The following is a 12,723-nucleotide window of genomic DNA, read 5'->3' as shown; positions in this document are numbered from 1 at the left end:
AGCATCCACCACTGACCTCCAGATTGGGAGAATCCTGGACAAAGCTACTGCATCTTCCACTGTAGCCACTCTCAAAAGGAACCTGCAATCTTGTTCCAAACAGCAGAGCCAGTCCTAAGCCTAAGTTGAGTGTTGGTCTTTAGAAATCAGCCTAAGCCCTACAGTCCTGGCCCTGGGGATAGCACATTCAGAGCACTGGCCCCAAGGCTGTGACAAGAAGAGGGTAAGTTGTTAGAATCAGCTAGTAGAGCAGAATTTTACAGGTCTTGCTCTTCCACCCTCATCTTGAAGCTTTGGAGAAGTTTTATACCACATTTAGGCTCAGAGCAATGTTTTCTTTGTGCTCCTCTTTATTTCCTGGCTTCAGGAAACAAACCTGTTCATGCAGCATAAAGGATTCTACTGGGGCAAAGGGGGCTGTGCCAGGGCTGGACAGGAGGCTCTCAGGCCAGGGGCTGGCAGTCATTGAAATTGCACATGGGTGCAGGTGGTCTGGGCTGCCAGTCTCAGGGAGTGTGGGAGGGGCCCCACTTGTTTGCAAGGCTGTGTTCCCCCTGGCCCTTCACCCCTGCCACACCTCCATCCCGGGAGCCTGTCGCACTGCTGGATGGCACCATAAGGGCAGGGAACACCTTGTATTCCAGGTATTGTAAAATCAGCAAGAGAACGAAGCTGAAATGCAGTTGTGTAAGGCTTGTGAAAGGGCAGGAGAGGGAATGGAGAGGGAGTGAATGCAGCAAGCCAGAAACTGACACAGCAGGGTTGGTCTCAGAGGGGTGAGCACAGAGCTCATTATGGGGACTTCAAGCATTGCACCATGCATCTACAAATGGCCTTTCGAGGCTCTGAACTGGCAGTGGGGATGACGTCAAGCCACCACAGAGGGAAAAGTGAGGGAATGAGAAGGATCATGATAAGGATGCTCATGCCTGGCGCTCACCTGGTGAAGTCATCATCTCCGATCATGTGCCGAGGGATGGGTGAGTACCGGGACGGAGTCACCTGGGGAGGGATGGGATAGGCAGGCTTGTTCTCAACGCTGCCCAGGTAGCCCAGACTGGAGTTATGGCTTATGTGGTTGTCAGCCAAGGCTGAGAAGGCTGCAGGGGAGGAGAAGGTCATCAGGAGCAGAAATCCATACACAATGAGGACATGGAGACGGGCCCAGCCCTGCTCTCCACCCCAACACGCCCGGGTGCCCCACAGCCCCGCGTGCCCAGCCATTGGCCAGCGGCATACGTACTGCTGGCGTAGTCGGGGGGCGCGTACATGTCGTTGAGGTGGATGTTGCCGGGCTTGGCCACTTTCAGGTACACCATGTCAGAGGTGTTCTTCAGGGCGGCCACTGCCTCCTCGTGCCGCACGTCCTGCAGGTTTGTGTTATTCACCTGCCAGAGGGAAAGGGCTGGGTGACACGGCTGAGCAGGAGGGCAGGGACCAGTGCAGCCCTGCAGGAGTGTTTTTCCATCAGGGAGGTGCCACAGTAGCTTCAGAGGCATGGTCCCATTGCCTTGGGTTTGGCCTCCTGCCTGCAGCCATTACTGTGCCTGCCCTGCCACAGCAAAATCCCAGCAGGAGCTCCAGGGAAGAGGAGTGAAGCTGCTGATAGGATGGTGCTGGGGTTCAGGATCAACACTGCATCACAGTGGAACCGGTTCAGCTTCACCTCACAGCTGGCTGTGGCCATGGGGCTTACCGCAAGCAGCCGGTCCCCGATCTGCAGGCGCCCGTCCTTTTGGGCAGCACCTCCCTCGATGATCTTGGTGATGTAGATGCTGTTGTCCCCAGGGATGTGCTGGTTCCCGATGCCCCCTGCAATGCTGAACCCCAGGCCTGAGGAGGGTGAGAATGCAGGTGAGGGACAGACAGATAGACAGAGTCCTGGGCTGGCACCACAGCCCCTGTACCTCACTGAGCTTCACACCCTGCCCAAACTCAGCAGGCAACGGGACACCCCACTGCTGCCTGGGGCAAGCCTGGCCACCATGCACAGCACTGTGGGTCTGTCCCATACCCTGTGCCCCACAGCATCCCACACTGCTGGGCCACCCTGCAGCATCCTGTGCTGTGGCAGTGCCACCTCGCATTCCTCATCCCCCATGAGGCTGCCCCGCATCTCGTGACATCTCACACCAAGGGGTCACCCCACACAGTCCTGTGGGGCAGGGGGGCACCCTGGCCAAGCGAGCAGAGTGAGGGGTTCACCTTTGGGGCCCTTCATCAGGTTAACCTCCATGATGGTCTCTGGCGGGGGCTGCCGGCGGCGCACCACAAGCCGCACCACGGGGCCTGCTTCCTTCAGGGCCTCCACAGCTTTGCTGTGCACAACCTCAGAGACGTCCACGTCGTTCACCCGCAGCACACAGTCGTTCACCCTGTGGGCACAGGATGGCCCTGAGCATCCCTGCCACCCTCCTCCAGCCACACAAATGAGATTTGCTCAAGCTGGCCAGATCATGCCCTGCTGGAGTGAGAAAGGGTTTCCTCCCAAAGTAGGGGGAGCAGGGGAGAGGGGAACTGGTCCCTATAGTGCAACTCTGATGGAGATGGGAGATGAGAAGGAAGGCTGGATCCCTGCCCTGGGCTGTAGCGGGATGGACGGGAGCAGGAGCCTGATACAGGAAGGGGAGGATGGGTGGCTACAGACAGGAGGCTGGTCACCAGAGATGGTGGACATGTCTGTCCTGAGGGGATCTGGCTGTGGGAAAGAGACATACGGAGGCCAGGGACCATGTCAGGAAAAGGGGGTTATGGCCTAGAGGGTCCATGCAGAGATCCTGGGTGACAGCCCGGCTGTTCCCCCAGCCCTGTACTCACCCTAAACGGCCATCCATGGCTGCTGCTCCCCCGGGGATGATCTTGGTGATGAAGATACCCGGGTCATCTGGAACGTGGGGGTTGTCGATGCCGCCTGCTATGCTGAAGCCAAGGCCGGAGTTACCCTGTGGGAAATCAAATGCTGCATCTTTCCCCCATAGGCAGCTGCTCGCTGCCAGCCCTCCTTAAATGGTTCCCCCCAGCCGTGGGACTGCCTGGGGCGCAGGAGCCCTTACAGCATCTATCACACCCCGGGGTGCCCGGCTCAGGGGGCAGAGGGATGCTGGCCAGAGGAGAGGCTGGTGTTCCTCCGCTGAGCGCTCGGCGCAGCAGCGTGGAGCACTGAACAGATGGAGTGGGAGAGTGGGAGCCGCCGAGGACCTCCCTCACCACCGCGTCTCCACGGAGAGACTAAGGCAGGCGGGGAGCTGGGGGAAGAGGAGGTGGTCCTTGGCGGAGAAAACCTCCCCTTGCTGGTTGCTCCCCAGGAGGAGACACCAATGCCGCAGCCTGCACAGACCAGCGGGGATTGTGCCAGTCACCAGCATCCCACTCCTGCCCCTCTGCACTCTGAGATGTAGCCCTGGCACAGAGCCAAGCTGGGAACCAGCAACGCTGATGCCAAAATTTACAGGTTTGGGTGGAGGTGGCTATCAGGATGGAGTGGGCTTTCCAGTTCTGTCACGTTTTCCTCACAGACATGCTTGGAGCATCACTTGAGCTTCTCCTGCTGAATTATGCCTGGGGGGAATGCAGGAACCACAGCTCATCTCCAGGCCATTCCCCCAGCATCTCAGGATTGAGTGGCTGTGGCCCTGTGCTGCATCTCCCACTTGCAGGATCCTCATTAGTGACACACTCACAGGCACTGCTTCCAGATCCATGCTTGATGCAAGTGGACAATTCCTGCCGTTTTTGCTCTGCCTTGAAAATCAGATGGCTTCTTGCCTTGTTTCCTCATGTGGAAGAGCTGACACTTAGTCACATACTATTGTGCCTGCCTCTCTTGCACACGAGTGGGCTCAGGCCAAGCTCTCCTGGCTGCCCTTGGCCCCAGTGCTCAGTGGGAGATGAGGGGGTTCTCTGCTCTCCCAGAGGACCTGTGGCTGAGAGGGCCACACTGGAACTCCATCTCCCCATGATAATTTAGCACCAACAGCTGGGGCTTGCACTTTTCACCAGCAATTTTGCCCCAGTATCAGCTCCTGCAGCGATGCAGAGCTGGCTTCATGATAATGCTAACATAGCAGCAGAAGCCACCAATGCCTGCCACTGTGCAGCGCTCCCGGATGTTCCCTGTCCAGCTGGGATTTGGCTGGCATGTGACATGGAGGCATTCAATGGTAAAGGGTCTGAGGCTGCTCTCTTTCCTCTGTGCTGAGCTCTGATTTCCTTGTGCCTAGCTCAAAAAAGCTCCTTACTGTCACAGAGACCAAGCCTGGCTTCAGCAAGGCAGATGAGATTGTAAGATGATCTCTGGGCATTTGTTGTGCCTGTCTGTGGGAGGTCCTTGGTTAGCTACAAAATCTGGAAAGTATCTGGGAGGTGTTAATTTTTATTTTGATAAACTTCAAGGGATTTCTTATGCTTTTTTTTAGACATCAGGGTTGATGACAGGGCAGCTCCTGCTGTGGACACGTATATGGTGGATAAACACAAAGCCATGACCCTCTCCAGACTGTGTTTCTGCTATTATTGCCCCCAAAATGCTGCTGCATTTACGCTTGTCTTTACAACAAAGACAAAGATTAATAACAGTGACTGAGCAGTGATTTTGAGATACACTGAGGTAAGTTCTGGAAGCCAAACACCTGAGCAAGGGGACAGCCTCACCTGCAGGAACCAGGGTTCTTCTCCTGCATTAAGACAGGATTGCTGGATCCCACCAGGGACCAGGTGAAGGGGAAGGACCTGGTATGTTCCATGCTAGCCCAGGCTGCTAAGCCCTGAGATTCCCTCATGGTTTCTTGCTGTCAGAGAATGAATTGCTGGTTGGGGCTTTGAAATTGAGACATCAATGAGTTGCCTCTCTGTGTAGTCCTGCCAGCTCTTTCCCTGTTCCCACTATGGGCTGAGGACAAGGGACGCTCTGAATCCCTGAAACAAGGCTTTTTCCTGTGACTTGGGCCTGGAGCAAGAAGCACTTAGCCCAGAAAGGAAGGAACCCCTGGGCTGGTTTTGTCAGGCACGCTGGGGAAGCGGTGGGTGAGGCGACAGCCCCAGATAACCTTCCGTCCACCCACCTCTGTGATGCAGAGCCAAGGAAAGGAGGGAGATGACTAAAGGCAGAGAGGAACAGAATAATGAGCGATGCGTCTTCCCCTGCAATGCCGGCCACGCGGCGAGGCTGAGCCGCCTGGCACGGCAGTGAGGGGGAGGCAAGGTGTGCTGTGGAGAGCCGTGGGCAGCCTCCCACCACAGCCATTCCCAGCCAGCAGGGCTGTGCCTGCCTCATGGAGTAAACCCTGGGCCAACTTTTCCTGCTCCCTCTCCATCCCTCCTCCACTGCTGCTTCCTGGGCAACAAGCCCTTTGTGCCCTCTGCGGTACTGGCTTGCCCCTGGATAAACCCCATAGATGGGGGGAGCTAATTCTAGCCATGGCTGGTGTGGTGCATGCCATCACCTCTGTGTTGCCAACAAAGAAAAGGCTTGAGCAGGAACTTCCTCCATTGTGGTTTGTTTTACTGAATAGCCTGCTCTTGCAGCCTAGCATCCCAAGGCTTTGTGCCCTAGAGTGACAGGGAGCCTGGTGGCAGGGTGGCTTTGGTCCCTGTGCCCAGTTGTGGGTGCACCCACCTGTGTCTGCACAAGCTGAGCCCCCCACACCTCTGTTTTCTGACAAAGGCAATGACAAAGAGCCTGCCCCCATACTCTGCACTGATGGGTTTGTGGGGGTGAGGGTGTGAATGAGGGAGGCAAGGGAGAAGCCCTCCTCCCTCCCTTCTGGAGGGGTGTGCAGGGGGAGAGGAGACCAGCAAGCCCACCCTGGTGGGAGCCAGGCCGGCAAAGCAGGTGCAACACCTGTGAAAGCCTCCAGAGAGAGCGAGGAGCAGAGACCAACCTCCCCCCATCAGCTGTGCAGGGATGCGTGGGGGGCCAGCAGTGCCGGGGGGTGGGAGAGTGGGAGGAGGCTGCTGGTGGGTGAGTAAGGAGTACTTACCCTTTCCAAGACGATCTCTTCATATTTGAACATCCCATCACTGCCATTCATCTGGAGAGAGGGAGACAGCATGTTACGACTCTCTGCTGGTCCTGGGGGAATTTGTTTTTCCTCTCTGATAGCTGAACATGAAGAATCCAACCTAAAAGCTGCACCATCACGGCTGAAAAAAAACCTTAAATGCAACTGCTTGGCCTTGCCCAGGAATTAAACCATGTGCTGCTTTTCTCTCTGGGAATGAGCCAAAGCCCACTGACTTTAATGCACTTCTGTGCAAAGCCTTTATTCTCCCAGCTCATTTCTCCAGCCATGAAAAGGAACACAACCGAAGGCACAAAAAGAAATAACACCTTTGTTACGCAGCATATAATTAACCTCAGGAATTCACTGCTCGAGGAAGGGAAGAGAGGGGGTCGGTCCATTTAAAGGGAAAAAAATGTCTGTACATAATAACATAATAAACACCTTTAGCAGCTTATATTTTTTAAATCTTTTCATAGCATGACTGTATTAACAGGAAATTCAGAATAATTTATTATATGAAGTTAGTTGGGTGCAAAGGAAACAAGGTGTGAGAGAGTGGGGCACAGTAAGAGGTGAAAACATTGTGGTGCTCTTATGTACAAAAATGGTGCAGCTTGTCTCAGTGCTGTACACCACACTGATCCCCACGCTAAAAGTCTCTCATACCCAATGTATCAAAGTAGAGTTCTTGGAAACATAATGAATAGAAACAAAAAGGGATGCAATTGTAGGCTGTAAAATGGTAAATGTAGACTCAAAAAAAAAAAAATCCATTTTCCTCATAATCAACAATGCACAGGGAAAATGCAGCAGTTTCACTCCAGATCATCAGGATCAGGCCAGGAACAGCTGCCAAGGTCTAAAATTTCGCAAGATTTGCAATGCAATTGGCTACTGAAACATCCAACACTTAACAGCAACAGTTTCAAAGAAAACTGAGTTGGAAGGGAACCCAAAGGGTCATGGAATCCAACTCCTGGCCCTGCACAGACCCCCCAGCAATCCCACCATTTGCCTCAGGGTGTTGTCCAAATGCCCCTTGAGCTCTGGCAGCCTTGGGGCCATGACCAATCCCTGGGGAGCCTGTTCAGTGCCCCACCACCCTCTGCGTGAAAATCCTTGTCCTAATGTCCAACCAAAACCTCCCCTGGCACAGCTTTATGCCCTTCCCTCAGATCCTGTCACTGAGCACCTGAGAGAAGAGATCAGTGACCGCTCCTTTGATTCCCCTCACGAGGAAGCTGCGGACTGTGGTGAGGTCTGTCTTCAATCTCCTCCTCTCCAGACTTAATAAGCCAAGTCACCTCACCCTTTCTCATATGGTCTCCTCTAGATCTTTCACTACCTTTGTAGCCTCCTTTGGATGCTCTCTAATAGCTTTATATCCTTTTATTGTGGCCCTAGGACTTGAGGTGAGGCTGCCCCAGTGGGAGCAGAGCCGGACAATCCCTCCCTTTTCTGTCAGGTGATGTTGTCCCTGCTGCATCCCAGGCCAAGGTTGGGGTAGTAGCCAAAGTAGCCTTTTTGGCTACTAAGGGCACACTGTTGACTCACATTTATTTTGGAGGGGACTGAACTCAACCTCATAATTTGAGTCATTCTCAGAAACAAGGGATGGGACATGGGTAGTTCTGAATGACAAGGCAGAGACATTAGAACCCTGCCACGAACACCTCTCTCACTTTGCAGTCCTGCCTCTGCCTGTGGCCTACGGACAATGTTCAGGGTTCCCCATCTGGATTTTACATCCACCATTAAGTGATGGGTCATAGATCATATGGAGCCACTTCCTGTATATGCTCTTGTATCCCAAACTGGAGCTGGCATGCCTTTGTTTGGACACAGTTCTCATGAAGCACCAACACGTGACTGTGTCCTGCTTTCCTAGCTCCTTGCTATCTGCCCCTGCAGAGGCACAGCCCTGCCACCCTCCACACTCCCAGAGAGCTGGGTCATTCCCTGGAGGGGACAGCAACCATTTTTTATGCTAAAGCCATCATCTGACACCACAGAAGAAAACCCAGTGAGGCAACGCGAGGCTCTATTGATAGGTAGAAAGAAGAAACAGGAGTTTTTCTAAGCAGCAACAATCAGGGGCCCAGGCAGAAAAGCAGTTCTGCAGGACAGGATTTGGGATAGGGCTGTGGCACCTGTGACACACACACGGTCATCCCCTGCCCTGGGAGGCCAAAGCAATCCCACACCCTGTACTGTGCTTCAAGGATGAGGTTGGGCAAAGAGAAGAGAATGAGGCTCCAGGGAATGCAGGCTGAGTGTGTTGTCCCTCCTTAGATGCACCCTGTGCCTGGTGCCTCAGCACCACAGGAAGATTTCAGGGGACAGTTCAAGGTTGGGACATCCAGATACTCCAATAGTAGGATGCTCAGATCCTCCCAGCACATTGGGGAGGGCTTTGGCCACCTCTTACAGGAGGATCTTGCAGCAGGAAAGTACCACAACTTGTGGGATGAACCCACAGCAGGATCCCTGACAGCCTCAGAGGGTCCGGGACACACGGTCAGTGCCACCTTCGGCCACAGTGCCACCCTGTGCTGTGCTCCTGTGGGCAGAGGGGCACTGCTTCCCTTGCCACAGCTTCCCCCTCCAGCATGAGCCACCTTTTGCTCATCTCATCTTCCCATATTGACTAATGCTAAGTGCAGCTGGCTTGCTGGCCAATGCAACCCTCAGAGCAGCACAGCCTCCCTCAGCACGGCCTCCCTCAGCACAGCCGTCCTCAGCACGGCCTCCCTCACACAGCCTCCCTCAGCACAGCCTCCCTCAGCACAGCCATCCTCAGCACAGCCATCCTCAGCACAGCCATCCTCAGCACAGCCATCCTCAGCACAGCCATCCTCAGCACGGCCTCCCTCAGCACGGCCTCCCTCAGCACGGCCTCCCTCAGCACGGCCTCCCTCAGCACGGCCTCCCTCAGCACGGCCTCCCTCAGCACGGCCATCCTCAGCACGGCCATCCTCAGCACGGCCTCCCTCAGCACAGCCATCCTCAGCACGGCCATCCTCAGTACAGCCATCCTCAGCACAGCCATCCTCAGCACAGCCTCCCTCAGCATGGCCTCCCTCAGGACGGCCTCCCTCAGCACGGCCATCCTCAGCACGGCCATCCCCAGCACGGCCTCCCTCAGCACAGCCATCCCCAGCACGACCTCCCTCAGCACGGACTCCAGCCCATTCCCTCTCTGCAGTTGGTATCCCGGTGCGTGGGGCGCAGCGTCGCCTCTCCCCGGCTTTCCAGCAACTCAGATTCCTGGCACCCTTTGCTACTACACACATTGTCCTCTGTGCTTTGGCATTCAACACAGTTGCCACACAGCCAGCCATATGCACACCCACGGCCGCAGAGGAACAGCGTACACATCCCTCCAGGATGGGGATCTGCAGAAAACTGTGACAATCTGTGAGCCATGGTGAGAGCCAGCGCACACAGGCCCCGCTGAGGAGCGGCTGCTGCTGGCAGCATCCAGGATACTCTGACACCTGGCACACAGACCCCATCAGACACCCCAGCACACAGACCCCCATCAGACACCCCAGCACACAGACCCCCATCAGACACCCCAGCACACAGACCCCATCAGACACCCCAGCACACAGACCCCCATCAGACACCCCAGCACACAGACCCCCATCAGACACCCCAGCACACAGACCCCCATCAGACACCCCAGCACACAGACCCCATCAGACACCCCAGCACACAGACCCCATCAGACACCCCAGCACACAGACCCCATCAGACACCCCAGCACACAGACCCCATCAGACACCCCAGCACACAGACCCCATCAGACACCCCAGCACACAGACCCCATCAGACACTCCAGCACACAGACCCCGTCAGGCACCCTGACACACAGACCCCGTCAGACACCCTGACACACAGACCCCATCAGACACCCTGACACACAGACCCCATCAGACACCCCAGCACACAGACCCCATCAGACACCCCAGCACACAGACCCCATCAGACACCCCAGCACACAGACCCCATCAGACACCCCAGCACACAGACCCCATCAGACACTCCAGCACACAGACCCCGTCAGACACCCTGACACACAGACCCCATCAGACACTCCAGCACACAGACCCCGTCAGACACCCCAGCACACAGACCCCATCAGACACTCCAGCACACAGACCCCATCAGACACTCCAGCACACAGACCCCATCAGACCCCTGGTGCTGCCAGGCAGGTGAGCTGGAATAGCCCTTCTCCCCAAGTCCCTGGGCTGCCAATGCTGAGCAGTTTCGCACTGCTCCTGGAAAGCTGGCGGTGTAGGTGCTTGCTTGATGCGGTGCCTGCTGGGAGCAGCCTGCACTTTCCAGACATGCTGTGGTCAGCCAGGCCTGACCATGAAGTTTTAGCTCAGATTATGTTATCAAAATTCACGTAATGGAATACCAGCTAATTGTATAAGGAAGCCAAATGAAGAACTTAATATATACCACGTAACCAAGGGAACAAGCCAACAAAGCGAACATTCCAGCGTCAGAAAATCAAATACCAGTCACTCACTGATGGCAAAAACCTCCCCATGATACCCACCAGAGCTGCCAGAACCTGCCTCTGCCACAGGCTGCTCCCCCTGTCCTTTGCCAGTGCCCTGTGCTCCTTCCCAGATCCTGTTTGGGGCCAACTCCAGTGGGAAGATGCCTGGCTCCATCACCTCCAGGGTGTGAGAGCACACCACACCCTGCTCTCCTCTCCTCGTGTAACACCTGCAGAGCTGACAGGAGTGTCAGGGGCTAATTAGCTGTTCCCAGCACATCCTGATCCTAGCATCACCTGGTTTCTCATGGAAAAGAGTATGTGTGTATTTTTCCAGGCCCTTCTCATGCAAAAAGCCCACCTGAGGGCTTGGGAAGAGGCGCCTTTACTGGCCCTCTCCTCTTTTGAGCAGGAGGGAAATAGTTACCGGTGATGGCATTCAGCTCATCAACAGAAGGCTGCAGAGTTAACACTCATTTGATAAACAGAAGAGCACACACCTTCCAGAGCTACTGCAAGCTGTCTGCAGGCTCTGCCAGCCAACAACGCAACAGCACACACGGAACACCTCTTGCAATTTGCTGGAGAGTAAGGATTTGAGGTGGGTTTTTTGGGTTGGGGAGGGTGGTTGGCTGTTTTTTGTGGTTTTGCTTGTTTTTTAAATAAAAAGGAAGGCCAGATTTATGAGACAAAGATCAGGTTCCTCAAATACAACCCAGATACCTAACCAGGCTGCAAGAGGAAATAACCTGCAGGATGGGTAACACCACTCATTGGCCCTTTTGGAGCAAGATCCTGCCCATATCCTGTGCTTAGGATGGGATGAGGATGAGCACTGGGACCTGCTGGTGGAGCAACCATTTATTGAGATAATGGAGAGGGTCTGAAGATTGGGCAGCCAGCCCTTGGTTGTCTCAGCCAGCCCTAGGTGTGGAGGGCACCTGGTGATGCCCCACACCTGCCTCAGCATAGGGAAAGGGGAGCAGCCCTGTGCCAGGGCAGTGCGTGCAGTGGGCACCTCCCCGCTGGCACAGGCACTGACAGTGCTGGCACAGGAGAGCTCTTCCTGCCTGCACATGGCAGGGGGCCCAGGGAAAATAGGTCAAGAGCTCCCTCCCTTCACCTCCACGTGTCCTGCCACAGCACTGAGACCTACTGACTTGCTTCCAGCTATCCCCTGGTCTCAGCCCCCCTGTGTGCAGTGCCCATGGTGCTGGCCTTGTACACTGAATGAATAAATGCCCTATTTCTGGTCAGCCTTTTGCCAGAGGGCCGCGGCCACCAACCTGCTGAGCTTGGGCAGAGTGAAGGGGTTTGCAGCCTGACAACCGCAGCAACAGCTGGGGGGACACCACAGCCATGCTGCCTGCAGGAACTGGCACAGGGATGTGCCCAAGCCAGCACTTGGTACCAAAGTGTGAGGGACTCACTGGCTGAGATCAGGCCTGGAAAGCACTTGTCTTCCTCACACCTGAATTTTGAGCAACTGAAGAGGTGATTGGACCTCACTGCTGGGCAATGAGGCACCAAATCAGGCTCCAAGGATCCAGACTATGAAACCTTCAACTCCTCAAGGGCTTTGGAGTGACTTTCCCTGCTCATTTTGGGACTGCCTGGCAGCAAGAAGTTGTTTTAGCTTCTGAGAGGCAGTTCTGAAATGCAGAGACCCCATCTGCCATGGAATCTCTGTTTCCAGTTCTCTACTCCCCATTATGGACATGCTGGGCAAAATACACCAAGATGTGAAACTGTGAGCAACGACCTGGAGCTGGCATGGCTGGTGCCCTCTAGCACTCTCCTTACCCTTCAAGGGATGATTTTAATACTGCAGGCATTCTATAGTATATTTATCACACCTGAGGGTACTGAGCTCTGCTCAAGCCACACACTGAGCCCCAGCCATCCCAGTGCTGCAGCCCCCATCTTACAGTGCTGCTGGTGCTACATGCTCCTGGGGATGGAAGTGGGTGGATGGGGACACTGAAATGCAGAACAGACTTCTTGATAAACAGTCAGGGCCAAATCCAGCCCAGCAGCCAGTGCAATGTCATCAATGGAGCTAGAACAGGAAGAAACTAGAATACATCCATCTGTTTATCATTAAGGAAAGCACTGAATAGTTAAGTAATTAAAGACTGGAAGATGTGACTTTAACCCTTCCAAATACACGCTGTACCAACAGGCTTCAGATTTTGGGTTTGTAAA

At 54.9% G+C, this 12,723-nt stretch overlaps 1 protein-coding gene across 9 annotated transcripts in view; it reads right to left on the bottom strand.

Moving 5' to 3' along the window:
• DLG3 (discs large MAGUK scaffold protein 3) overlaps positions 1-12,723 on the bottom strand; it is a 78,666-nt gene that overhangs the window by 24,451 nt on the left and 41,492 nt on the right. For 8 of the 9 annotated variants that reach the window (XM_014256525.2, XM_088062780.1, XM_088062782.1 and 5 more), the window contains 6 exons: positions 5,979-6,029; positions 2,818-2,942; positions 2,206-2,375; positions 1,697-1,833; positions 1,244-1,388; positions 941-1,100 (listed from right to left, as the gene is read on the bottom strand). In XM_014256525.2, coding sequence (XP_014112000.1) covers positions 941-1,100; positions 1,244-1,388; positions 1,697-1,833; positions 2,206-2,375; positions 2,818-2,942; positions 5,979-6,029 — 788 coding nt within the window. Of the gene's footprint in view, positions 1-940; positions 1,101-1,243; positions 1,389-1,696; positions 1,834-2,205; positions 2,376-2,817; positions 2,943-5,978; positions 6,030-10,575; positions 10,677-12,723 lie in introns of those variants that run through there. The other variant, XM_088062785.1, reaches the window with a different exon arrangement.

The sequence above is a fragment of the Pseudopodoces humilis genome, chromosome 15 (genome assembly GCF_049639895.1).
Source record: "Pseudopodoces humilis isolate 2021_Gansu_Grassland_sample_001 chromosome 15, ASM4963989v1, whole genome shotgun sequence".
Classification (NCBI taxonomy): domain Eukaryota; kingdom Metazoa; phylum Chordata; class Aves; order Passeriformes; family Paridae; genus Pseudopodoces; species Pseudopodoces humilis.
This window is presented reverse-complemented; position numbering and strand designations above follow the sequence as displayed.